This window comes from Salvelinus fontinalis, chromosome 1 (genome assembly GCF_029448725.1).
Source record: "Salvelinus fontinalis isolate EN_2023a chromosome 1, ASM2944872v1, whole genome shotgun sequence".
Classification (NCBI taxonomy): domain Eukaryota; kingdom Metazoa; phylum Chordata; class Actinopteri; order Salmoniformes; family Salmonidae; genus Salvelinus; species Salvelinus fontinalis.
The window spans coordinates 62,208,726-62,234,813 of NC_074665.1; the positions used below are offsets into that span (position 1 = coordinate 62,208,726).

The 26,088-nt window shown below is 44.1% G+C and overlaps 1 protein-coding gene across 6 annotated transcripts in view; it reads right to left on the minus strand.

Moving 5' to 3' along the window:
* dlg5a (discs, large homolog 5a (Drosophila)) overlaps window positions 1–26,088 on the minus strand; it is a 63,079-nt gene that overhangs the window by 24,507 nt on the left and 12,484 nt on the right. For 5 of the 6 annotated variants that reach the window (XM_055928923.1, XM_055928906.1, XM_055928933.1 and 2 more), the window contains exons 2-18: window positions 22,314–22,382; window positions 20,362–20,539; window positions 16,719–16,862; window positions 15,552–15,735; window positions 14,310–14,569; window positions 13,954–14,152; window positions 13,621–13,734; window positions 13,040–13,270; window positions 12,153–12,337; window positions 11,802–11,927; window positions 9,502–9,634; window positions 9,162–9,289; window positions 8,880–9,055; window positions 4,292–4,395; window positions 2,687–2,779; window positions 1,142–2,230; window positions 415–535 (exon numbers count right to left, since the gene is read on the minus strand). In XM_055928923.1, coding sequence (XP_055784898.1) covers window positions 415–535; window positions 1,142–2,230; window positions 2,687–2,779; window positions 4,292–4,395; window positions 8,880–9,055; window positions 9,162–9,289; window positions 9,502–9,634; window positions 11,802–11,927; window positions 12,153–12,337; window positions 13,040–13,270; window positions 13,621–13,734; window positions 13,954–14,152; window positions 14,310–14,569; window positions 15,552–15,735; window positions 16,719–16,862; window positions 20,362–20,539; window positions 22,314–22,382 — 3,534 coding nt within the window. The remainder of the gene's footprint in view (window positions 1–414; window positions 536–1,141; window positions 2,231–2,686; window positions 2,780–4,291; window positions 4,396–8,879; window positions 9,056–9,161; window positions 9,290–9,501; window positions 9,635–11,801; window positions 11,928–12,152; window positions 12,338–13,039; window positions 13,271–13,620; window positions 13,735–13,953; window positions 14,153–14,309; window positions 14,570–15,551; window positions 15,736–16,718; window positions 16,863–20,361; window positions 20,540–22,313; window positions 22,383–26,088) is intronic. The other variant, XM_055928915.1, reaches the window with a different exon arrangement.

The window sequence follows — 26,088 nt, forward strand, 5'->3', positions numbered from 1 at the left end:
GATCCCGGGCAGTGTCACAACCGGCCGTGATCGAGAGTCCCATACGGCGGAGCACAATTGTCTCAGCATCATCCGGGTTAGGGGAGGGTTTGGCCAGGGGACTACTTGGCTCATCTCGCTTTCAGCTAATCCTTGTGGCAGGCCGGGCGGATGCAGGCTGACCTTGGTCATCAGGTGAATGGTGTTTCCTCCGACACACTGGTGCGGCTGGTTTCTGGGTTACGCGCGCAGGTGTTAAGAAGCGCGGTTGGGCGGGTCATGTTTCTGAGGACACATGACTCGACCTTCGCCCCCTGAGCCCATTAGGGAGTTGCAGCAATGAGACAAATCGAAATCGAAGAGAAAAAGGGGCTAAATTAAAGATTTTTTTTATTAAAAAGGAGGAAAGTGTGTGTTTGTGTGAGAGTGACTCACTTGCGGGCAGGGTACTGTTGTAGACGGTGGAGACGAAGCCCACACTGTTTCTGTGAGAGCGGTTGGGAGAGGAGCGAAGCATCTCTTTGGGCTCTGGGGAGTGATCGTCATTGGAGTAGCTCTGATGGTTGACAGATACAGAAATCAATGGGTTTAATGATGAGGAACAGAAAGAGTAGGAGAATAAGAAGAAGGACCCAATTCAGAGTGGGACCACAGTCACAGTCCAATGACCAAAAACAAAAAGAAGAGAACGATGAGAAGTAAACTGAAGGAGCTGTGTAAGAGTGCTGGGATGAGACCACAGCCCCTGGACTCAGCACTTTGAGCCCTGGGCTGCATATTGCCTGGAGCTCTGTACAGAGGCATCAATCACCATTGAGGCAGCCTGGTAGCGAGGCACACACAGAAAGGGCTGTAAATACTGCCACAAAAAGGCTGCCGTGTATCACCCTGGAGTACTGGCTGGGTGCGAGGCCACAGTGCTGGTGTTTCTCTTTTTATATTAAGTGTTATGAGACATAAGGTGCATCTCAGTAGTCTTAAGTGGCATGCACTTCTTGTCTCCTCTCCTTGATCATAGGCTAGGTAGGTGAACACAACATATTAGAGGATGACTTCACCTGTTCAGTTCTTTAATGTATATGGAGAGGAGAAGCGAGGAAGCCACTTCAGACTATTGTGACCAGCCTTAGTGAAAAGCACTATACATTAACATCAAACAGACCTGGAAGGAGGGCAGAGTGATGGACTGAGGGGTCATCCTGCGTCGGAGAGCTGGTGCTGATTTAGGGCGGGGCCTCTTCACCTCAGGCTCCTCCCCCCTGGTGCGTCCGATGTCCTCATCACATGACTTCCTCGATGTCAGCACTTTCCCATCCAGGAAGTAGTGGTTCCCATTTCTGTCTCGTTCCCTCTCCCTTTCTCGTTCCCTCTCTCGTTCCCTGTGGCCCTCCTCGGTAACTATGGAAACAGCCTCCCCCTTACCGACGCTCCCGTCGGAGGTGAGCGTGCAGTCGGAGGCGGAATTGCTCTGCTGTTTGTGTTTGAATTTGAACGAATCGCTGCGGGTAGGCGGCGGAGGAGGGGTGGGTGTGGCCGTAGAGGAAGAGGAGAGAGACTCCGTCTTGGAGGGCTGCGGGGAGTGGGCCACCAGCTGACATGGCAACAGGTACTCTATCTTGGAAGACGGGGGAGCAGTCTCAGGCCGTGGTTTGAAGACGTCCGTGTCGAAGATGGACTTCCTCTGTTTGGGTGACTTGAAGATGGACAGCTGGGTCGGAGTCGTCGCTGTGGTCGTATCCACGGCGACAGACATCCCGCCTACGATCATCTTCGGCCAGGTACCGCCGCTGTGTTTCTTCTCCAGGGTGGTCTCCACGGTGATGCAGTCGGGGGGGTTAGAGGGGTCATAGGTCATGGGGGGTGGAGGGGGCTTGGCGTAGGGGGACCCAGAGCAGCACTCCTGGAAGGCGCTGGGGCCGTAGCGGCCCGGGGGACCCAGACCGAGGTCAGAGGACGGCCGGAGGGTGGTGGCGTGGAGAGACCCCGTGGAGAAGGGCTTCCTGACGTCCCCGTACAGGCCCATCCCCTCTTCGGCCTCCCCACCCCTGCTCTTCCTCCTCTCTCCTTGGACATTGACACTACCACCTCCCCCACTACCACCTGTGTCAGGGCAGAAGATGTCTGTCTGTGTGGAGCTGTTGTGTTTGAGGTTACGACTGTTCCTGGAGTGGACCTCGGAGAGACGGCTGTTGGACGATGACTCGCGCAGGCTGTCGAAGATGTTCTGGCCTGACGAACTGTGAGGGAAAAACTGGGAACATAAAAGGATAGAGGACAGAGATAGAGGGGGTGTTAGGAATAGCACTAGACGAGTAAACACACATTTCCTTTATTCCTAAACTCTAAACTTTCCTCCAAAAAATAAAGTTCACACTATCCAGGAATCTAGTCACTGCAGTGCAGTAATATCTAACATGTTTGTTCTTGAGGAAGTCAGTCGCTGTCCTAAAAAGAGTGCCCGGTATAGCATCAAATAAGGGTGTTGCAGTGTATGGCACTACATGGACTTCAGGAGAACTGGAGTCTAAATTAAGGCTGATTTGAGGCCAGCGGGCGGTGAAGTTTAGATTCACCTTCAAGTCAAAGCACTATGTTAAAATAAGGCTATTATGTGGCACCACATTGACTGGAGGAGAACTTGTCTTTAGCCTAATTTGAGGCTAGTGTGCATTCAAGGAGTTTAGTAGAGGAGCTAGTTTAGATTCACCTTCATGAGAGAGAGGCTGAGAGAGTCCCTGCAGTTCCTCAGCAGTGTCTCACACTCTGTCACCGACTTGTTGTCCAGAGCGATGCCGTTGATCTGGGGGAAACAGAGGACACATAAAAAACAGTGTACACACACTATTCACTTCCCACACATCCTTCTAAAACACACATACAGTTTTGCTAGGTGGTATTGCTTTCAAGAGAGATTGAGAATTCAACTACCCTAACCCCAAATAGAGATCCCCTGCACCTGAAGAACTCAGTGCCAGAGATTTGAGTCTGCCTGCTGCTGCAGTGGGATACTATTAGAAAATCTAGGCCAGTGGTTCTTCTTAGAACTTTAACACCCCCACACTCCTTTCTCAATCCCCACATTTCCATGACAATAGGCCTGAGATGAATTATAAAACACTGCAGCGAGGAGAGGAGCGCAGGGAGAGGAAACAGGAAAGTAGGTAATGTATTCAAGCCTGAGCAAAATTTGTCACATATACCGATAGGTGTAGTGAAATGTGTTGTTTTACAGGGTCAGCCTTGCTAATTAGAGTTAAGTGCCTTGCTCAAGGGCACGTTGTCAGATTTTTTCACCTTGTCGGCTCAGGTAATCGAACCAGCGACCTTTCAGTTACTGGCCCAACACTAACAGCTAGGCTACCTGCTGCCCACCCCCCCAAAAAATAAAGAGATCAGACTAGTGAACTTTTAACACCTAAAATTAAAAACAGTACTCTTTGAAACATGTTATTCCATCTGGGGAGTCTAGTCTAAGTCGGAGTAATGAGCATTAAGAGTGCAGCTGTGACATATGCAAAATTGTGCACTGACTGCATATGTCACTGTTGGTTCAGCATGTTCAAGTCCTTCGCTTACTAACATAATTAAACATATCTGTATATGTGAAATATAACCTGCTACATTAAGTTATTAACGACTACAAGGACATGGTATAAGACGATACACAACCATGATTGACATCTGCAGGCATCTGGTCTAATGTTTGCTAATCACCAACACTTAGCTATCATGTCCCATATCAGCTAGCCAGGCTTCACTATTAAAGTTGAGGGTGTCAACGGGTGCGTCCAAACTGGCACCCCATTTAATATATTGCGCATTAGTTTCGACCTTGGCCGTATGGGCTCTGGTCAAAAACAGTACTCTGTGTAGGTAATAGGGTGCAATTTGAAACAAGCCTTGATCTGCCATTAAAAAGGTGAGTTGGGAGATATCTAAGCCCAGTGGTTTTACTAAGCAGCAGAACTTCACAGTAAGGACCTGGAGGATTATGACAGCAGATTCAGTAGGTGGATCATGATTAGAGAGAAGGTCATTCTGCCAGGTAAAGTGATGACTGGCAAACATTATTTCTGTCACCAAATCACTAGAGACCGAAATGGAACAGGGGTCAAATCAGGTGGAGGTGAAGGAAAAGGAGGAGGTAGAGTTTGGAAGAGAGGAGGAGTAGAAACAGGAGGAGGAAGATAAGGAGGTGAGGTGGAGAAGGAGGGGGCGATAGAGGAAGAAGAACAGGAATGAAGAGTATGAGGAAAATGAGGAGATGGAAGAAAATGACAAGGAGAAATGGAGGTGGTGGAGGAGGACTCACAGCGATAAGTCTGTCTCCAACAGTCAGAGATCCCTCTCTGGAAGCAGGACTCCCCTGGACGAGGGCTGTCACAAACACACCATTCTCCAGACCTATACCACTGTCTGGAGTAGAGAGGAGAATACAATATGTATTAGACACTTCAGACCTATAACACCGACGTTAGAATACAAGTGAAGACATCACAACTATGAAATAACACATATGGAATCATGTAGTAACCAAAAAAAGTGTTCAACCAAAATATATTTTAGTAGCCACTCTTTGCCTTGATGACAGCTTTGCACACTCTTGGCATTCTCTCAACCATTTTCGTGAAGTAATCACCTGGAATGCATTACAATTAACCTCTTGGGTAGGGGGCAGTATTTTCACATCCAGATGAAAAGCGTGCCAAAAGTAAACTGCCTGTTACTCAGGCCCAGAAGCTAGGATATGCATATGAAAGATTCAAAAAGATTCAGCCTACCACTGTTTTCAATGGCTGTCACTTTTATTATAAGGCGAAATCCTCCCAGATTGCAGTTTAGTGCTTCCACTAGATGTCAGTCTTCAGAAAGAGTTTCATGCTGGTTATTGAAAAAATGAGCCAGAAATTGTAGTTTTTCTAGGTGGCTCCTATTTGGGCTATAGTGTTTCCAAGCACGTGGAAGAGAGCGCGTTCTCTGTCATTAATGATTCTCCGCCTTAAATTTTATCGTTTATTTACGTATTAGGGTACCTAAGGTTTGATTATAAACATTGTTTGACTTGTTAAGAAAAGTTTATTAGTAACGTTTGGGATTCTGCATTTTGATGGAGGGAAACTGGGTGGATTGACTGAAGCGCGCCAGCTAAACTGAGTCTTTATGGATATAAAGGACATTATCGAAAAAAAGGACCATTTGTGATATATCTGGAACCTTTTGGAGTGCCAACAGAAGATCATCATCAAGGGTAAAGGCATTTATTATATCGCTATTTCTGACTTTCGTGGCGCACCTGCCTGGTTGAATTATGTTTTTCATGCTTTTGTATGCGGGGCACTGTCCTCAGATAATCGCATGGTGTGCTTTCGCCGTAAAGCCTTTTTGAAATCTGACACAGCGGCTGGATTAACAAAAAAGTGAAGCTTTATTTTGATGTATTACACTTGTGATTTTATGAAAGTTAAATATTTATAATTCTGTAGTTTGAATTTTGCGCTCTGCAATTTCACTGGATGTGAAATTATAAGTTAACAGGTGTGCCTCCTTAATTTAATTTGTGGAATTTCTTTCCTTCTTAATGCGTTTGAGCCAATCAGTTGTGTTGTGACAAGGTAGGAGGTATACAGAAGATAGCCCTATTTGGTAAATGACCAAATCCATATTATTGCAAGACCTCAAATAAGAAGAGAAACTACAGTCCATCATTACTTTAAGACATGAAGGTCAGTCAATATTTCAAGAACTTTGAGTTTATCAAGCAAAGTCGCAAAAAACATCAAGCGTTATGATGAAACTGGCTCTAATTGGGACCACCACAGGAAAGGAAGACCCAGAGTTACCTCTCCTGCAGAGGATAAGTTCATTAGAGTTAACTGCACCTCAGATTGTCGCCCAAATAAATGCTTCACAGAGGTCTGTTACTTGAAATCTCAACATCAACTGTTCAGAGGAGACTATGTGAATCAGACCGTCATAGTCAAATTGCTGCAAAGAAACCACTACTAAAGGACACCAATAAGAAGAGACTTGCTTGGGCCAAGAAACATGAGCAATGGACACTAGACCGGTGGAAATCTGTCCTTTGGTCTGATGAGTCCAAATTTGAGATTTTTGGTTCCACCGCCGTGTATTGGTGAGACGCGGTGTGGGTGAATGGATGATCTCCAAGTGTATTTCCCACCATGAAGCATGGAGGTGGTGGTGTGATGGTGCTTTGCTGGTGACACTGTCTGATTTATTTAGAATTCAAGGCACACTTAACCAGCATGGCTACCACAGCATTCTGCAGCGATACGCCATCCCATCTGGTTTGGCCTTAGTGGGACTATCATTTGTTTTTCAACAAGACAATGACCCAACACACACCTCCAGGCTGTGTGAGGGCTATTTGAACAAGAAGGACAGTGATGGAATGCTGCATCAGATGACCTGGCCTCACAATCCCCGACCTCAACCAAATTTGAGATAGTTTGGGATGAGTCGGACCGCAGAGTGAAGGAAAAGCAGCCAACAAGTGCTCAGCACTGCTTCAAGACTGTATTCCAGGTGAAGCTGTTGAGAGAATGCCAAGAGTGTGCAAAGCTGTCATCAAGGCAAAGGGTGGCTACTTTGAAGAATCTCAAATATAAAATATATTTTGATATTTCTAACACTTTTTTGGTTACTACATGATTCCATACAGTGGGGCAAAAAAGTATTTAGTCAGCCACCAATTGTGCAAGTTCTCCCACTTAAAAAGACGAGGCCTGTAATTTTCATCATAGGTACACTTCAACTATGACAGACAAAATGAGAAGAAAAAAAATCCAGAAAATCACATTGTAGGATTTTTAATAAATTTATTTGAAAATTATGGTGGAAAATAAGTATTTGGTCACCTACAAACAAGCAAGATTTCTGGCTCTCACAGACCTGTAACTTCTTCTTTAAGAGGCTCCTCTGTCCTCCACTCGTTACCTGTATTAATGGCACCTGTTTGAACTTGTTATCAGTATAAAAGACACCTGTCCACAACCTCAAACAGTCACACTCCAAACTCCACTATGGCCAAGACCAAAGAGCTGTCAAAGAACACCAGAAACAAAATTGTAGACCTGCACCAGGCTGGGAAGACTGAATCTGCAATAGGTAAGCAGCTTGGTTTGAAGAAATCAACTGTGGGAGCAATTATTAGGAAATGGAAGACATGCAAGACCACTGATAATCTCCCTCGATCTGGGGCTCCACGCAAGATCTCACCCCGTGGGGTCAAAATGATCACAAGAATGGTGAGCAAAAATCCCAGAACCACACGGGGGACATAGTGAATGACCTGCAGAGAGCTGGGACCAAAGTAACAAAGCCTACCATCAGTAACACACTACGCCGCCAGGGACTCAAATCCTGCAGTGCCAGACGTGTCCCCCTGCTTAAGCCAGTACATGTCCAGGCCCGTCTGAAGTTTGCTAGAGAGCATTTGGATGATCCAGAAGATTGGGAGAATGTCATATGGTCAGATGAAACCAAAATAGAACTTTTTGGTAAAAACTCAACTCGTCGTGTTTGGAGGACAAAGAATGCTGAGTTGCATCCAAAGAACACCATACCTACTGTGAAGCATGGGGTGGAAACATCATGCTTTGGGGCTGTTTTTCTGCAAAGGGACCAGGACGACTGATCCGTGTAAAGGACAAGATGAATGGGGCCATGTATTGTGAGATTTTGAGTGAAAACCTCCTTCCATCAGCAAGGGAATTGAAGATGAAACGTGGCTGGGTCTTTCAGCATGACAATGATCCCAAACACACCGCCCGGGCAACGAAGGAGTGGCTTCGTAAGAAGCATTTCAAGGTCCCGGAGTGGCCTAGCCAGTCTCCAGATCACAACACCATAGAAAATCTTTGGAGGGAGTTGAAAGTCCGTGTTGCCCAGCAACAGCCCCAAATCATCACTGCTCTAGATGAGATCTGCATGGAGGAATGGGCCAAAATACCAGCAACAGTGTGTGAAAACCTTGTGAAGACTTACAGAAAACGTTTGACCTCTGTCATTGCCAACAAAGGGTATATAACAAAGTATTGAGATAAACTTTTGTTATTGACCAAATACTTATTTTCCACCATAATTTGCAAATAAATTCACTAAAAATCCTACAATGTGATTTTCTGGATATTTTTTTCTCATTTTGTCTGTCATAGGTGAAGTGTGCCTATGATGAAAATTACAGGCCTCTCTCATCTTTTTAAGTGGGAGAACTTGCACAATTGGTGGCTGACTAAATAGTTTTTTGCCCCACTATGTGTTATTTCATAGTTTTGATGTCTTCATTATTATTCTACAATGTAGAAAATAGTAAAAATAAAGAAAAACCCTTGAATGAGTAGGTGTTCTAAAACGTTTGACCTGTAGTGTAAGTATTATACTTTAGACCTATAACACTGTCTGGAGTAGAGAAAAGATATTATTTAAGGAATCTTATGAAAGACCATCTTGTGATAAGCAATGTGTTACATTAAAATACTGTACTAGAACATCAAATGCATACAAACGACATAATACAACCGAGCACTGAATCAATAAATCAAATCAATTACCCAATCAATCATTATACAAAACATTAAAACAAGAACAGGGGTGTATTCATTAGTCGAATTCCGATGCAAACCGTTTGACAGAGCAAACCTTTTTGCAACATAATCCGACTGATGAATACACCTGTTCTAGTTGATTTGTTGTTTTGTTGAGCAACAGTGATTTACAGTTTACTCTAAGAACCAGACGGAGGCAAACAGAGCAAACCGAAAGAAAGGGGATGGACCAACCTGAATTTGTCAAATAGAAACTCTTGTGTTCTTTTGCAAAACATTTGAAGTAAATGGTTTCCTAATGAATACACACCAGGAGTGCCACAAAAGTGTTACCTTTGTGTCCGATCAGGTTGATGTGTACAGGGGTGACCAGCCTTCCTCCCAGGGACTTCCTCCTGCGAACCACCATGTTGATCAGCCCGCCTCTGTTAAGCACTGCCTTTACCACCTGCTTCCTGTCCTTGTTGGTCAGGTCCATGTCATTTATCTTCAGCAACCAATCATTCACTCTGAAAAGCAGGAAGTAAAAACGTGATATTGAGGATGATGATGATGAGGAACAAACAGGGGTTCCTGAACTTGAACCTCCAGAAATGTTACAAATCAGAGAATTACCTTAACCTTCCATCTGCAATACTTCCTTTGTCCACTCTTGTCACAAATATTCCACAATCTCCTGGTAAATATGGATCGTTTACCCCCTCTGCTATGTCAAACCCAAGTGCCTTTAAATCCATGTCATCCTGCAGGAAAACAGCAAAGTTAAACATACTGGTTATCTGCATACATATCAGTTCTGAGCCCCTTTATTAAGCTGGATTTTAACATTTGCTGGAAATGAATTCATCTGATCAATCAGTCAATCCCATCCATTCACCCATCCAATAAATCGATACATCAACAGTAAGTCAAATAATCATTCAAATCAATGAAAATAGTGTCTCTCCAGACTCACCCTGTCCTTCTCAAACTCCACAACCTCCGTCTCCCACTCCAGAGAGTCTGTGTCGATGGCGGAGTCATGGGAGCTGTGGGCCATCAGCTGACAAAACCTGGCCTCCTTGTCCAGCTGGCTCTCCATCTTCTCTCTGACCACAGGAAGTGATGTCACACAGGTCAGAGCACATCACAACAGTGTGCAGGATATATCTACATGTCACTGAGTGCATGTACACCATCTGCTAAATGCGGAAACGTGTGCCTTGTAGCATTTTCATAGAGTTTCTAAATGATGTACAACTACATCTATAGGGCACCATAGACAGACCTGCCAACCCTGTCGAACTTTTTAGAATACCAGACACGCAGCAAATTGGAGAATCAACTTGCATGTAGCTACTGCCCGGTCTGTTTCTCTCAGTCTCCTCACTCTCATCGTCTGACATAGATTTACTGACTGGCTGAAATAACAACGACTTGCTAAATTAGCTGCCAATTTTGTTATTGCACGACCTACCTTACTTTTTTTTCATGAGCACATGTGCTTAGACAAACATTATGTATAACACCTGGTTCAGTTCAGTCCTATGAAAAGGTATTTACAAAACACAAATAAAAGATTCATACTGATAAGTACAGAACATATAAAATAAATATGTTTTGTGGAATTAGCACAGACTGTTTGCATGTTTATTCCATTACGTGTAGAGCGCAGAACGGAGATAATTATCTATAACGTTTTTCTTAGCACATGCCCCCAAGTTTAGTCTCTATACTAGAGGAACGCTTGTCACCTCTCAAACAGGGCCAATCACTTGGACCAGCTCACAGGTATTGGCTTTTTAGACACGATTCCTAATCAACACAACAACAAAAAAATCTATTTGAAAACATAAAAACAAAAACAGATGATCGAGTTGACACAGACCGCAAACTGGCTACACAAAGCTTAAGTAGGCTACTGCAAAGGGAATCTGAACGCTGTTCGCTAGAAGAGTCCGCTGTTTCAGCCTATGTAAAGGTGCCTATTGTACTTATTTGCAGCGCATAGATCATTTCAGATTTTCGAAATTGATAAAATATCAAATCTAGTATAAAGGCATTTTAGAAGCATTGCCTCTATAGCTAATACCAGACACTCATTCATTCTTCATCACACAGTCTCCTAAACTCCCGACCCCATTTAATGCCAAGATGTAAATATTTATTTTTAATTATATTTTTGTAATGCTTTTTGTGACGTGGATCATAATTACAGGTACAGTCCATCGGGTTGCGCGATCCTCGTAATGTTACGTGGAAAATACAACTAATGGGACGCAGAATTAAATGTATATCACACTCGCACAAATGCGACCAGTTATTTTTCGTATTTGCATTTAATCATTTCACGAGCAAATACTTGTGAACTGCTGGCACTTTAGAGCCCACTGAATGTCCCTCTTATGTTCGCTAACGTTAGCTTGAAACAATTAGAGTTTACCTTTCCACAACACACGGAGTCGAAAGGGGATTTGTCCATGTGTTTACGTACAACTAACAGTTGCGAACTCAGCATCACAACAAACAGGAGGGGCATACACGTGGTAGCTACGTCGAATAATGATGCATTAATCTCCATGTCCGTTGACACAAACTCCGAACATGTCTGTGTGTTGCAGCGCGATTATCGGGGATGTTAGATTTACTCAGTGGAGTTATATTTTATTAAAATTTAAAAAATGTAAATAAAATCAGGCCCTATTCATTTCTGCGTACTTTGAACTCGGATCTCGTACCTGCATACATGGACAGAGAATTGCATAGTTGGTACGCAAAATGCATGCATATTGGCAGGTCTGCATAGATATCTATAGGGCAAAGCAACCGTTCAAAGTGCTGCAAGGGAAGTGTTACCAAAGTCTAAAAAGTAGCAGCTAAGTCATATTCTACAGTGTGTAAAGGAAAGGCTGAAGGAGAAATAGGCCTATGGTGGCTGACTGTCACCAAGATACATTATGTCCTTATGAGGCATGCCTAGAGGGGGTCTGACTTGACTTGAAAACCTAAATGTTACTCTTTTCTTCGTCAGCAGGAAAGGAGGATGAGCTCTCAAAGAAAAGACAGAGAATTGAATATGGCAGTCACACACTGACCAGTAGAGGGAGCTTTTCACATCACTACAAGGGGGCTGAGAAAGTGTGTGGTGTGGTATGGTATGTGTGTGTTTAATTAACCTCATAAACCAGGGCTATTCAACTATATTCTTACCAGCTTTGAAAAAGTTTATTTAGAAGAGGCCAGACATTTTCTGTGTGTGCGCGCTCTGGGACTCACTTGAGTTCCTTCAGTTCCCGTGACGCGTCATTCTTCTGCTTCCTCATGTCGTCAAGGTTACGCAGGGCGTCGGCCAGATCACTGACCGCCCGGTCCCGCTCCCTACGCAGGTTGTCACACAGCGTCCTGAAGGGGCAGGATATGACATCAAGCATCAGCACAGTTTAGTCAGTTAATATTCATTGCGTCCTCTCCATGCCTCCTTCTCAAAACACATTAGGGAAGATGCAAGAGTCCTCCTCTCGGACCTTGTACTCCAAAGCATTTTCAGAAGGAGGCAGAGAGAGAAGATGCAAGGAATCAAGGAAAGAGGAATTAAGAGCCTACACCACTATTCCCGCTTTCTCTCACCGTATGCTCTCTCTCTCTGCCACTATCTTGTCTCTCTCCTGGAAGGCCCAGTCACGTCGACACTTGGCCACCTCGGCCTCCTGCGTAGCCTCCTTTAGTTCCTGGGACATGGCCTCGTACTGCTTCCTCAACACCTCAATCTCCTTGTTGGCCCGCTCTATGTCCAGGGTGGCTGAGTCTTGTTTCTGTCGAGCACACACAGACATGGGCACACACAAACAGACACGGGCACACACACAGACAGACACGGGCACACACACAGACAGACACGGGCACACACACAGACAAACACGGGCACACACACAGACAAACACGGGCACACACACAGACAAACACGGGCACACACACAGACAAACACGGGCACACACACAGACAAACACGGGCACACACACAGACAAACACGGGCACACACACAGACAAACACGGGCACACACACAGACAAAGGCTAGTTAGCCACGTTCAAAACATGAAACTTCAAGATATCAAAAACAAATTTCCTGAAACTGTCTACAAGTTCCTCAGAAAACCTAGTTGTAGAATTCCCGAAGTCGGTAGCGAGGGAATCCTTCAACTGGGATTTCTATCACAGATTTTAAGCATCCCGACTCCTCTAGTGTAAAACTGTGGTAGGGGGGCCATCTAGTGGTCTGAACAGGGAAGTGTCAGGAGCAGAAGCAGTATTTGTCTAAAGCACTAAATCCGCTTTAGGTCATGCAACTGACATAATCCAAATGGTTGACAGTTTATGGGATCCTCTAAGCTCTTTATCATGTGTCTAACCTTTGGCTGGGAGCTGTCACCTTTTGACAGCCTCTGTCCTCTCCCTAATCCAGTTGTTTATCATACCTGTAAGGTGCGTGTGTTGTTTTCAGGTGTGTTAATGTTACCTGTCGTGCCTGGTAGTATTCTCTCAGTAGCTGGTCTCTCTGTATGATGGCCTCTGTCCTCTCCTTGCGGGCCACGTCTCTCTCCTCCCGGACCGTCTCAATGTCTTTACAGGCTTGGCTCAGCTCCTTTTGGGCCTCAGCCTTGTCCTTCACCTCGTGGCAGTACTTCTCCAACAGCTCGTTCCTCTCACAGATTGCCCTGTCCCGGTCCACCAACGACGAGTTCAGCTCCTAAAAAACAATCAAATCAGATTTAATGCCATAACACAATCACAAAATCCCTTGGTTGATCTGGCAGCGACAAATTTAGCTAATTGATCAAGCAGCTGTCAGAGCTTCACTGGCCAGCGCTCTTTCAGACGAGGTGAGTTTTATTAGTAAAGTGAAATTAATTGAAATATATTAAATTGGTTAACATATGATTACCTGTCTGCGAGCCTCAATCTCCTCCCTGGCTATCACCCTCTAAGTGTTTAGACTGACTATTAATAAACTGATCGATAGATTGCTTAAATAATTGATTAAGCTCTTGGGCGAGGTGTTTGATTGACTGATAGATAAAATGATTCATTGACCTGTACCTGTCTGAGAGCCTCCATCTCCTCGCTGGCCACCATCCTTTCAGACGAGGTGTTTTTGAGGCGGGCCTCTGCAGCCTCCAGCTCTGTCTGCAGCTTGTCCAGCTCCTTGATCACCTGTTACCCAGAATTTAATAAACCACTTCATTATTGCTAAGTTTTATTATTGTATTATCATAAAAACGTTGGGATGAACAACTGCATAAAGATTAAGCCTAGTCCTGAAAAAATGTATAATAACATACTCAATGTAGATACATGGAAAGAAGTTTCTTAATCCAGGACTAGCCGTAATCTGTGTCTGGGAAACCATAATGTATTATATGTATCTCTGACCTGGTCCCTCTCACTCATGATGAGCCTGTACTCGTTGAACACAGAGTCCCTCTCCTCCTTGTACTTCTCACAGTCCTTTACTGCCTTCAGCTGGAAGTTCTTACAGCGTGTCACCTCCGACTGCAGCCGCTCCATCTCCCTCTGCAGCTCCTTGTTCTGGCCTGAAGACTTGTTCAGCTCCTGTTGTACAGAGTCAAACCTGGGGAGAGGAAGATGGTGAGGTGTGTAGTAGTGTATACGTGTGGTGTATAACCATGTATCTTGGGTTGAGCATTGTGTGTGTGTAACCTCAGACGTAGAGCACTGTCGTTGGTAGTGTATATATGTCTTGTTTCAGCAGTGTGTCTGTCTGTTACCTCCTCATGGACGTAGAGCACTGTTGTTGGTAGTGTATAGCCGTATCTCGTTGTCTCAGCAACGTGTCCATCTGTTTCTGTAATCGGCGGTTCTCTTCCTCCACCTGCTCCAGTCTGCTCAGGTCCGTGTTGTGATTAGCTACCTTCTCGCTGTACCGTTTACTCAGCGAATCGTATTCCTTCCTCACCCCCTCCAGCTTGTCCATGGCTGTGTCATAGAGCTTGTTGAGAACCTCTGATGAACCGTTCTCTCTCATCACCTGGAGGAAGGACATAGTCATTCAGCTGATGATTTTCTACAAGCACATACAGTTAAGCACACCTTCAGTTGCCATCTCTGTATGAATTGTGCAATACAAATAAAGTTTATTATGTACAGTTGACATATATTCAAAACCACCATTTTGGTGTTTCAAGCACCATGCTGAAACAACGATGAACGAAGTTTGCTGTTGCTTTAATTAATACATGTATTTTTTCGGGGTGATAGTCTGTGGTTATTTACTTATTCTGAAGCATGTGGAAACCAAACCAAGCCACTGGAACCATAACCAAGGCAAAATAACATTGATTCCTTTTACACCAGTTAGTCAGCAGATGGCAACAGTGAGCAGCTGCACTATATGGACTATTCAAGACTATTCAGCTGCATTTACATAGGAAGACCAATACTGATATTTTCCCCAATTATTGGCAAAGGATCTGATTGGTCAAAAGACCAATATTTGTGCAAAAGATGAGAATTGCTCTGCCTGTGTAAATGGAGCCTTAGGTACTATGGTGTAACTAACTAGCCCTTAGGTTTCATTTTTGCTGGCCCTTCACAATCATAAAAATCACCAATAAAATGTAAATACCTCCCTGACGTTTTTGTGTGTTCAGTTGAGTGTGTGGTGTATGTAAGGCTTGCTGGAGTCTGTAGTGATTACTGTGGGAGCAGGTGTGGCAGTATGCAGGAGATGGAGCCATAGTATTCTATACTGGTGAGTTTAAACACCTCTCCTGAACGTACAGATCTGTGAACACAGGAGCAGTGGGTAGAAGGGGAATGTGCCTACATGCCCTTTACATGAGCCAATGACCTTGTTCTCCAACACTGCCCTTTACAGCAGTACTCTGTATGCATCTCCCAGCTGTGTGTGTGTGCGCGCTCGCAGTCTTCTCCAGTGATGTGTGGGTTTCTGAAAGCGCAGCAACCCAGTATAGGTCACAGCAACCTTGTGTGTGTAAGTGCGCGTGTACCTCTTGCTGCTGCCGCCTCATGTCGGCCACCTCCTTCTGGTCCTCGCTGTGCAGCCTGCGGAGCTCCTCACAGCTCTGCTTCAGGTGGTTATGTTCCCTGACCAGCTGAGTGTTGTCTCTCCTCAACACATCCAGCTCCTCTTTCAGCTGAGACTGATCTCCTAACACACGACTGTGGAGCATACTAGAGACAAAGAGGGAGAGGTTAAAACTGGGGGAGGGAAGAATACCAAGAGGTTACATTAGTTATACAGCAGATTGCAATTTCTAGGCTGCCTGCAAAAGGCAGGTTAAAGTGAAGGTACATACTAACCTCTCTGCAGACCTGAGTTGAGTTTATTCAATAAGTACTGATTGCAATACATGTTCCTTCCTCCCCCCAGTGAACATATAAGTCAATGACAAGGCAGACAGAGGTTAGGAGGGAGATTAACACATTCTGTTTGATTGCTTTCCTGGACAGACAGCGACAGGGGATTACATCCAATCACACACAAGCCTGCTGGAGAGTGGAGTGATAATCCTCATCTCTCACCCTGTGTCTGTCTCACTGTGACCCACACACACACACACACACACCTTACATGCCTGGATTTAATACCACATATTGTCCTTATAGAACTTAGCAAAACTGTACATGTGTGGTACTCTTAAGAGTTTGTTTACCCTAGTAAGTGTGTACAAAGGAAACCCACCAGATTAAAAGCATGATGGCTAGACTTACTGTAGGTTTAGTGCTGTGTTTGGTAGCCCTATAGAACATAACTTGACTTCATTTATAATTGACTATAAAAGATATTGCTGTACAACTCCTTAATTCACATTAGGTAATCCCTATTCCACTTAAATGGAAACAGACTCATTAGCACATAAATGTTCCTTCAATTTGTAATTGCCACACCTGGCACTTCTCCAGTCTGTAAATGAGTAAAACAATGATGCCATAAAACCTCTAATTATTCCCATCTAATTACAACAGTCTATTCAGAAAGAGTTATTGGACTAACAGATGATTCCTGACAGACTGGGCAGTGTTCTCAAAGGACTACTAAACATTCACCGTCACCCAGACAATTCATGACTTTTAACTAACAAACCAGTCAGTCAGTCGACCAACCAACCAACCAACCAGCCAGCCAAATCAGTGTCGATGATGATGGTACTCACTGGTAGAAGTCAGCCTCCTTGACAGCCTCCTCACACCTCTTCAGAGTCTTGGTGTGTTGGTTCTGTAGAGACTGCAGGTCTGCCATGGCCCGCATACACTGACTCTTCAGACGCTCGTAGTCGTGGCTGGCTTTGGAATTCGGCCTTTAGGGAAACAAGAACATAAGCTGGGTAATGCATCACATAAACAACCTGAGACCTTGTCTACAAAGTAAGCCCAATGTCAGTTAACCCCCTAGTTGATGTTCTCACCCCCGCAAAAATCCAATTACCATAATAAAAATATCCCCATCCCCTAGATGTGTTTTTTGCCTGGGCTGCGTCTCAATCCACCGCATCCACCAATGGCGGGGTTTGGCATCTGCGGTGGAAGGTGGCCGAGCTACAGCATTGTTTATCAGACCATTTAACATCTTGAAAATTGGTATTCCCCTAGGAAACCTCTGTAGAGTCCAAACGGTTTGCTCTACGACCCCCACAAGCGTCACGGTACTCGTCTGAAGTCGGTACAGCCGATCTGCCAACTTCTGTCTGCAGCGTCCAAACCAGAGTATGTGAGTGGAGCAGAGCGAGGAGCAGAGCATGCCCAATTTGACTGGAGCGTGGCGCGAGATTCCCAAAGGCTGGAGCGTTGGCCTTCCCTCCCCCTCCAATTTCATATTTGTAGTCTACTTGTGTGTTGCTATAGTCACTTGCTTTAGCTACTGTCATGAAGTTCGCTAAATATTTTCATGAAGAGAAAAACTGGTGCTAAAAATCAAGGTGACTTACAAAGATGAGAACCAAGAGCAAGAGAGGGAGTGTGGTGATGAAGTGTCCACAAATAAAGAATCGTTGTAGAATCTGAAAAGACCCATTTCCCAAGAGCATGATGGTGTACTTACTATGTGCACATGCTAAAAGAAAGGAACGAGTTGGGTAGCTAGCTAAGTCTGTCATTGTAGCAAAGTATTTATAAACAAAAAATCTGATCTCTTAAATGTATCGTTCATTTTTGTTCTATTATCTATACAATAGGCCATAATTGATTTTGGCCCAGTAGGCCAGGCATATTCCCACATTCAAGGAGCTTTCCGTTGTGATTGGGTTATTTTGCCTAAAAACCTTCATCCCTACCTATAAAAGAATAAAACAACAAGTCTGCATCTGTCCAGCCTGGCCAAAAGAGTGTTCAGCATCCCCAGTGGCTCTGCAAGTGTGGAGAGGATATTCTCTGCTGCTGGCCAGCTCTTCAGACACCATCGCATGAACCTGAAGCCACACACTGGCCAATCTCGTGTTTCTAAAAATGAATTCTAAGGCACTAAGTGATTTTTAGTTTAATTTGTATTGAAATCTAAGTCACAGGCTATATGCGCAATTTATAGACTACAATGATTTAATACAACAAAATATTGTTTAAATGCTGAGCGCTTTATGTCCCTACCAGCCTATTGTGTCAATCGCAAATGCATTTATTTGTAGGCTACAGCCTTGAAATAATAAAGCTTAAATAATTCATTTTCGTTCCTTTTTAGGCTGCCTGTCTGGCTCCTCACCTATTTAGAGTGTTTATATGCTGTTTAATATGACATGTAGCCTAGTTGAAATTGTTTGCTTCTTACATTCACCTCCCCATGTCAAATACTTTTCATTCAAATCCATATGGTTTGGTTTCAATATTTCAAAACCAAATGGTAGGTCCAGGTAGTCACAGATGGATGTTGGTTAAATTGTAATTTTAATGAATGGAGAAAATCTGGAGCAGCAGTTTTTTTCCCTGTGAGCACATAGCGTTTAAAAATATATCTATATTTTTTTTACAAAGACAAATAACGGCACAGTACAGCAGTGGTTTTGCAGCAGACAACCACACCGGGTTCCACTCATATCAGCTAAAAACAAGAAGAAGTGGCTGCTATGGGCACTTCTTTTCTTTCACTGCTGCATCAGATGACCTCTCCTCCACAATCACCCAACTTCATTCCAAACCATCTAAATTGGGTTGAGTTGGACTGCAGAGTGAAAGAAAAGAAGCCAACACGTGCTCAGCATATGTGGGAACTCCTTCAAGACTATTGGAAAAGCATTCCTCATGAATCTGGTTGGCATTCTCTCCAGAGTGTGCAAAGCTGTCAAGGCAAAGGGTCGCTACTTTAAAAAATATAAAATATATTTTGATTTGTTAAACACTTTTTTGGTTACTACATGATTCCATCTGTGTTATTTCATAGTGTTGATGTCTTCACTATTATTCTACAATGTAGAAAATAGTACAAATTAAGAAAAACCCTGGAATGAGTAGGTGTCCAAACTTTTGACTGGTACTAAAAAATGTATATACATCTTCCTCCCTCTCTGTCAGTGCTTTCTCTCACAGGTCAAATCCACTATGCGTCCCTCCCAGTTCTGAATTGCGTTTTTAAATCGACCTGGTACCCGGAACTCAAGAAAGCATTCATAAACAGAACAGGGTGTTTACCAGATGGTTAGGCCTACCCATCAACATTACTAATCAGATGACACTGAGGGCAGAAGACTTGCTTGCACTCAAGTCAGAGGCTGGCCTATGCAACTTTCTAGAGACTACTTTTCATAGCAGTGTCTGTACATACACTTCGTTGACTTGAATAAAAAAACTTCCCTAATATCATCATTGGATCCTAAACCTTTTCCCTGAAGGTACTAGTCTGCTTGTGAGAGATGAACTCACTATTGTACATCCCTCCTGATTCTGTACAATGACTTCAGGAAACAGGAGGCTTGAGAGCATCCTGTCGGGCTATATTATCGCCTGGTACAGTAACTGCACCACCCTCAAACGCAAGTCTTTCCAGAGAGTGGTGCAGTCTACACAACGCATCACCGGGGGAAAACTACCTGCCCTCCAGAACACCTACACCACCCAATGTCATAGGAAGGCCAAAAAGATCATCAAGGACAACAAACACCCGAGCCACTGCCTGTTCACCCCGCTATCATCCAGAAGGCGAGGTCAGTACAGGTGCATCAAAGCTGGGACCGAGAAACTGAAAAACAACTTCTATCTCAAGGCCATCAGACTGTTAAATAGCCATCACTAGCACAGAGAGGCTGCTGCCTATATAGAAACTCACTAGTCACTTTAAACAATGCCACTTCAATAATGTTTACATATCTTACATTACTCATATGCATTTCCCGTTCGGCCATTGCTCATCCATATTTATATGGATATATTCTTATTCCATCCCTTTAGATTTGTGTATATTAGGTAGTGGTTGGGGAATTTTTAGATTACTTGTTAGATATTACCGCACTGTCAGAACTAGAAACACAAGCATTTCGCTACACTCACAGTAACATCCGCTAACCATGTGTATGTGTGCTTAAGGATAACACAACAATGGCTGAATAGTATTTTTTAACTCTGCTGTAGGCTACCTTAACTTTAATGACTAGCTGGAATGTATTCTCGGTCTATGTCTAAATCTTGTATTTTGACTACTTGTTGCATGGAGACATTGGTGTATAGTACAGTATGAAGACAATCTACTCTACTTATGTCTAGATGTTGTATTTGACTACTTACTGCATTAATACATTGATGTACAGAATAAAGACATTCCACTCAGCTCTGCCCTCTCCTCAGTTATGTGGTAAGAGGGATTGGGGTTGTCTGTACCTGCAGTCATCGAAGGTGGTGCCGGGCGATGCCAGAGCCAGGCGCTTGCGGAGCTCGTCCCTCTCACGGGTCACCTGACGCAGCTGGAACAGGATGGTGTCCAGGTTGTCACCGGTTGGCCGGTTGTCGTTGACGGCCGGGGGCGGGGACGAGGCTGAGCCGTTACCGGGGGGTGAACCTGCAACAGTGAGTATGTCACCAGGAGCAAGAGCAGCTCACTGCCACCGGAATACACGGGACAGGAAGGAGAGGAAGACGCTTACATCACAATATAAACACACAGGGGTATATCCATATATAAGCTCAGTCCTTTGTATTAGAGGTGATTCTAACTGGACATGATGGTTGATCTGGTTCTCCTGTGTCTCATTCTGGGGAATAGAGCTCTACTACAGGTGCAGGTCTGCCACGGCTGACATCTGACTTGAGTTACAAAAGTTAGCTACTTAAACAAGAATCTGACCTTTGCAACAATATTTAGTTGACAGTGTATTATTCAGGTTGAGATTAGGCACACAAATCCCAAGTTAGGAATTTAGCTTACAAACAGGAAAGAGTAACCTCACTTCAACCTCATGCAACTTTGTCAACTTCTATTGAACACTATATTATGTTGGGTTTAAGTGCAATATTTCTGAAAAACACAGTTTCCAGCACCAGTAGACTGGGACAGTAAATGATGATTGAATGCATCACAGAAAACACTGGACTATGACAAACTGTAGAGCATTACAATGCTCTTTGCTCACATAAGGTCTAAAGTGGTTTAGGCCTTGTCCTAGACATTCTTAACAATTCACTACCCAAAGGTACTGCTTTAGAACAGCAGCTGCCTGCTATGAAATTCCTCTTTAATCTTTTCCATGACAATCTTTTCTACATTTCCCAAGATACCCTCAGATTCACATCGAAATTCCACTGGATGTCATAAGGTGAACGCACCAATTTGTAAGTCGCTCTGGATAAGAGCGTCTGCTAAATGACTTAAATGTAAATGTAATGAAATAATACTGGTAATCTCAGACAGGAAAATGAATCGCAGTATATTGGAGTTAAGAGTTAATAAAACATATTCCTGGTACTGTGTCTGACTGGCTTATGCAGTCTCTCTAGGGCACTTTCATAGTAGTGGATTAACAAACGCATTTGTGCAGTCATTCAAATAGAGTAAGAAAGGTCTTCGTAAGCAATTGAGTAGAAGAGTATTCAAATCAAATTTTATTTCTCACATGCGCGTGTAGACCTTACCGTAAAATGCTTACTTACTATAGAAATTAATAATTTCCTTCTAGCCATGTTCCCTTAGCCACGGTTATAAAATGTCTTCCATGCTCGGGGCTGTGTCCCAATACTTTAAAAACAGCTACCTTTCTTTGTGTCTCTTCCTTACGACCACTTTTGTGAAATTATTGGATCTCCCTCTTTCACAAACCTCCCTTCTCCTCCCCACTCTTCCCAGAACAGAAGGAGCGGGCCAACAGACAGGCAGCAGACCCCCTCTCTCTCTACCTCCCTCCCGCTTTCCTAGAACAGAAACAGAAGGAGCGGGCCTGGCCAACAGACAGACCGACAGGCAGAGTCAGCGCCAGGGAGGAACTCAGAGGATCCTTGGCACCAGGTTGGGCCCTTAAGGGTTTATGTAACAGCCAGTGACGCGCTGAGTCATTTGGACCACTGTCAAGCTCTGGTAGCAAGAGTGAGTAAGTGAGTGTGCATGTTAAGGAGGAAGCATGGTGAACTAAACTCATGGATGAGAGAAAGGAGAGAGATTGGCCAGGTGGGCTGCCGTAGGGGGCATTGGCAGCACTAATGTGTCTTTAGTGAAAGATGTCTTGTTGGACTAGTGGGGTTATTCTGGTATAAACAAAGCTGCACTGAGAGGGGTTGAAACTACCGAAACCATGACTTGGATTACACACACACACACACACACTTCTTGGCATCATACTTACCGACACTGCTTAGGGAACTGCTACTCTCAGAGTCTGAGGGCATGGTGGAGAGAACACTGTATGTAGAGCCTGCAGAATGAGTGATATGGGGAAGAAGAGACGACATCAGTAACCAGTAAAAAAAAGAAAATCCTGAAATCATATGCACTTTTCCATGAAGTCCTTGAAACGATTGGTTTACCAATCGATGATGAATTAATAGTGTAACGTGAGCTTCATAACACAGTACAAATCTGCATGAAATAAATTGAAAAATACACAACATACCCACAAAGTATGTGGATTAGTGAAATTAGTGGATTCAGCTATTTCAGCCACACCCGTTGCTGACAGGTGTATAAAATCAAGGACACATCCATGCAATCTGCATAGACAAACATTGGCAGTAGAATGGCGCTGAACTGAAGAGATCAGTGACTTTCAACATGGCACCCTCAATGGATGCCACTTTTCCAACAAGTCAGTTCGTCAAATTTCTGCCCTGCTAGAGCTGCCCCGGTCAACTGTAAGTGCAGAACGGGGACGCCGAGTGCTGGCCTGCTCAGGAGCCCTGACCTCAACTCCATCGAACACCTTTGGGATGAATTGGAACGCCGACTGGGAGCCAGGCCTAATCGCACAACATCAGTCCCCGACTTCACTAATGCTCTTGTAGCTGAACGTTAGTCCCTGCAGCAATGTTCCAACATCTTGTGGAAAGCCTTCCCAGAAGATTGGAGGCTGTTACAGCAGCAAATGGGGGGGACCAGACTCCATATTAATGCCCATGATTTTGGAATGAGATGGTCGACGAGCAGATATCTACATACTTTTGGTCACGCATTATACGTATATTTTCCCCTGTATTTCTGGACTCCTAGTTCTTAACTCAGGATTCCTCTTTATTCAGGTCCCCTCTCCATGCACCTAGTACATTGCTTTGATGTATCTTCCCCGTATGTCGCTGCTAGTCAAGCAGAGTGTAACGTGGTTAGAATGTGATTTTCTCCTTTCTAAGTCAAGCAGCACATGGAGACAGCACTCAGGACAATGATGTCCTATTAGCATAGTGCTGCACACTGCTAAACCCAGGGAAATTCCATGTTGAGGAAGGGGGGATATAGTAAGTCATTCTGCTGCACATCACAGCTCTAGCTGCAGTAGCAAAATGGACTGCCTTTTCTAAAGGGCCACAAACATATCATGGGTATAACCCTTTATGGAGTTCTTAGAATGTCGTCATTTTCAGTGTTCCACTTTGGGATTTTTACAGTTCGGTGCAAAGTTTAGTACTCTTACGCGTTAGGAAGTCAAATAGACATACAATAGCCTAATAGCCATATTGTCTCTGTCACATTTCAAGCAGATATAAGACTGCAATCAGTGTGTCCTCTAAAAACCCAGTCATGACGCACACCAAGGGGAGAGATAAAGTCAAGAGGTCATCGATCAAATCCCACTATCCCAGATATCCATCAGTGTCCTTCCCACCCTGCTGTGTCAGCTAAAGTCCTTACAACACCAACACGGCCATGTCTGAGCTGCAAAGTCTCATTAGCTAGAATCTCTCCATCACTGAGTCTCTCAGTGTACATACATATATATAGCGAGTGAGAAAGAGAGAAAAGAGAGAAGAAATAAAAATGGGGGTAGAAGAGCTGGCTTTTAATCTGTTCTGACAATCCCTGAAGCTCTGTGCTCACTGCTCTCTCTGCTGCTGCTCTCCACTGTGGAACACATTCAGAGCAGCTTGACATGAGAACCAGGCAGAGCCTACTACACCTCTGCTGCACACTGAAGGCAGGCAGGCAGCTCCTACACTCGTTACACACATTCTCCCAGATGATATTTAAAAAGTAGTGGGCTACAACTTTCTAAACTTGTGTCAGATATTGAAGACCAGTGTGAAGTAAACAGATATTTTTTTTTTTTACACGATAACTCTTGCTCCTCAGCAGATAATCCATCCTCTTACATATAAGTCTGAGGCTATTTGCCAGAAATATATTTCTTTTTACCAATGCAACAATTCAAAGTTCATTATGGGGTTAGGGATTAAACAGGGCTGGGAGATGTGTGATTCGAAAAAGCCTGACCCAGGACACCAAAATAAATAGAGATTCTCAGTTATTTGTCCCCTCTGGGACCAGCATGTCATGCCACATTGCTTAGACCAAAATCTCTTCTGTGTAATAATCATCACTGCTCACTACAGATTTAATTTGACCTCTCCTATGCTGTTCCCAATTCAACAGATATAGATGGTATAACATACAATATGGACATTGAGAAAGAGCATAGAAATGAACTAAATGCTGAATACTCTTAGTGGCAACAGTCTACACTATGTCTCTTTTAGCAGGTCAATGATGCAGAATAGATATTGAATGGCAGTAGGCCATCTGGTGGTGAAAGAGGTCTATCGCTGCTGACCCCTAACAGGCCTTTTATCATCAATAGCAATTAGACTTTAGCCTCTTTCAGCCGGGCCGTTCATTTGTAAACAAGCTGACAGCATCAATAAAAGTACATGAATTAGAGCTGCAAAAGATCTAGCGGTCGGCACTTAGGCTGCAGACAGTCCAATTCTCAGCCCTTCTACCCTGAAGTGTGCACGCGCCATGAGGGGGGTGTGAGTAAATGGACACTTTGGGAAGAAGTGTGGGGAATCAGAATGCAACCCGAAGTGTGCACACGTTCACCAAAATCCAATGCTTTTAAATCACTGAGGGTGAGTGAGCAAAGCACTCTTTAGGAAGAGTTCTGAAAGCGACCTTGGAGAATACACCTTATGCCAGTCAGTCAGTGTCAATCCTTGAGCGATACAATGTGACATCCAGGTCCCATTCCTACAGATAGGAGACGTGACAAATGGAAAATGTATCTTAACGTTAACAGCAATTATTTTATCGGTTTTCCATTTAAACGAGAAAAATCACCTTCCGAGTGGCGCAGCGGTCTTAGGCACTGCATTGCAGTGTTGCAGCGTAAAAACAGCCTGGGGTTCAATCCCAGGCTATGATATTACCGGCCGTGACCGGGAGTCCCATAGGGAGGCGCACAATTGGGACAGCGTCGCCCGGGTTAGGGGAGGATTTACTTAGCTCATCGCGCTCTAGCGACTTCTTGTGGCAGGCTGAATGCCTACAGTCTGACTTTGGTCGTCAGTTGAACGGTGTTTCCTTTGACACATTGGTGCACCTGGCTTCCGGGTGAAGCTGGCGGGTGTTAAGAAGCGCGGCTTGGCGAATCATGTGTCAGAGGATGAGACAAGATCGTAATCACGAAATTGGGGATAAAAAGGGGGTAAAAATAAATGTTCTCTCTACCAGTCATATAGCCTTGAAAGCGCATCAGCTACGGCATGTTTGTTTGTCTGTAAGGGTACACTACAACTTTTTAAATGCCGACACAAAACCTTCTCTGAACGGGCATTTTACTTGTCTGTAAAGGAATGCTGCTTCCGAAGCGGGACAGATATCACTAGGCGACCAGAACTGTCAATCAAATAATCTCGAACTGCCTGCGCCCAGACTACCCTCTCCTAAAAAAGTACTTTAAAGTTTGTTAAATACCGTGACTTACCAAGACATTTTGTAGAAAGAAAAACATATTCCGCTACGAATCGACTTAAGATTCAGTATTTTTGGAACGAAGGAAACTGATTAGTTGCAGAATACAAACACTTGCATCTTTTCATAGCGAGCTAGCAAGGGACGGCGAGAGAGGGGAGGGGCACAGTATAGGCATGTTGGCCACCACACACTAGGCCCATCTATTGGCAATCAAAAGCTGT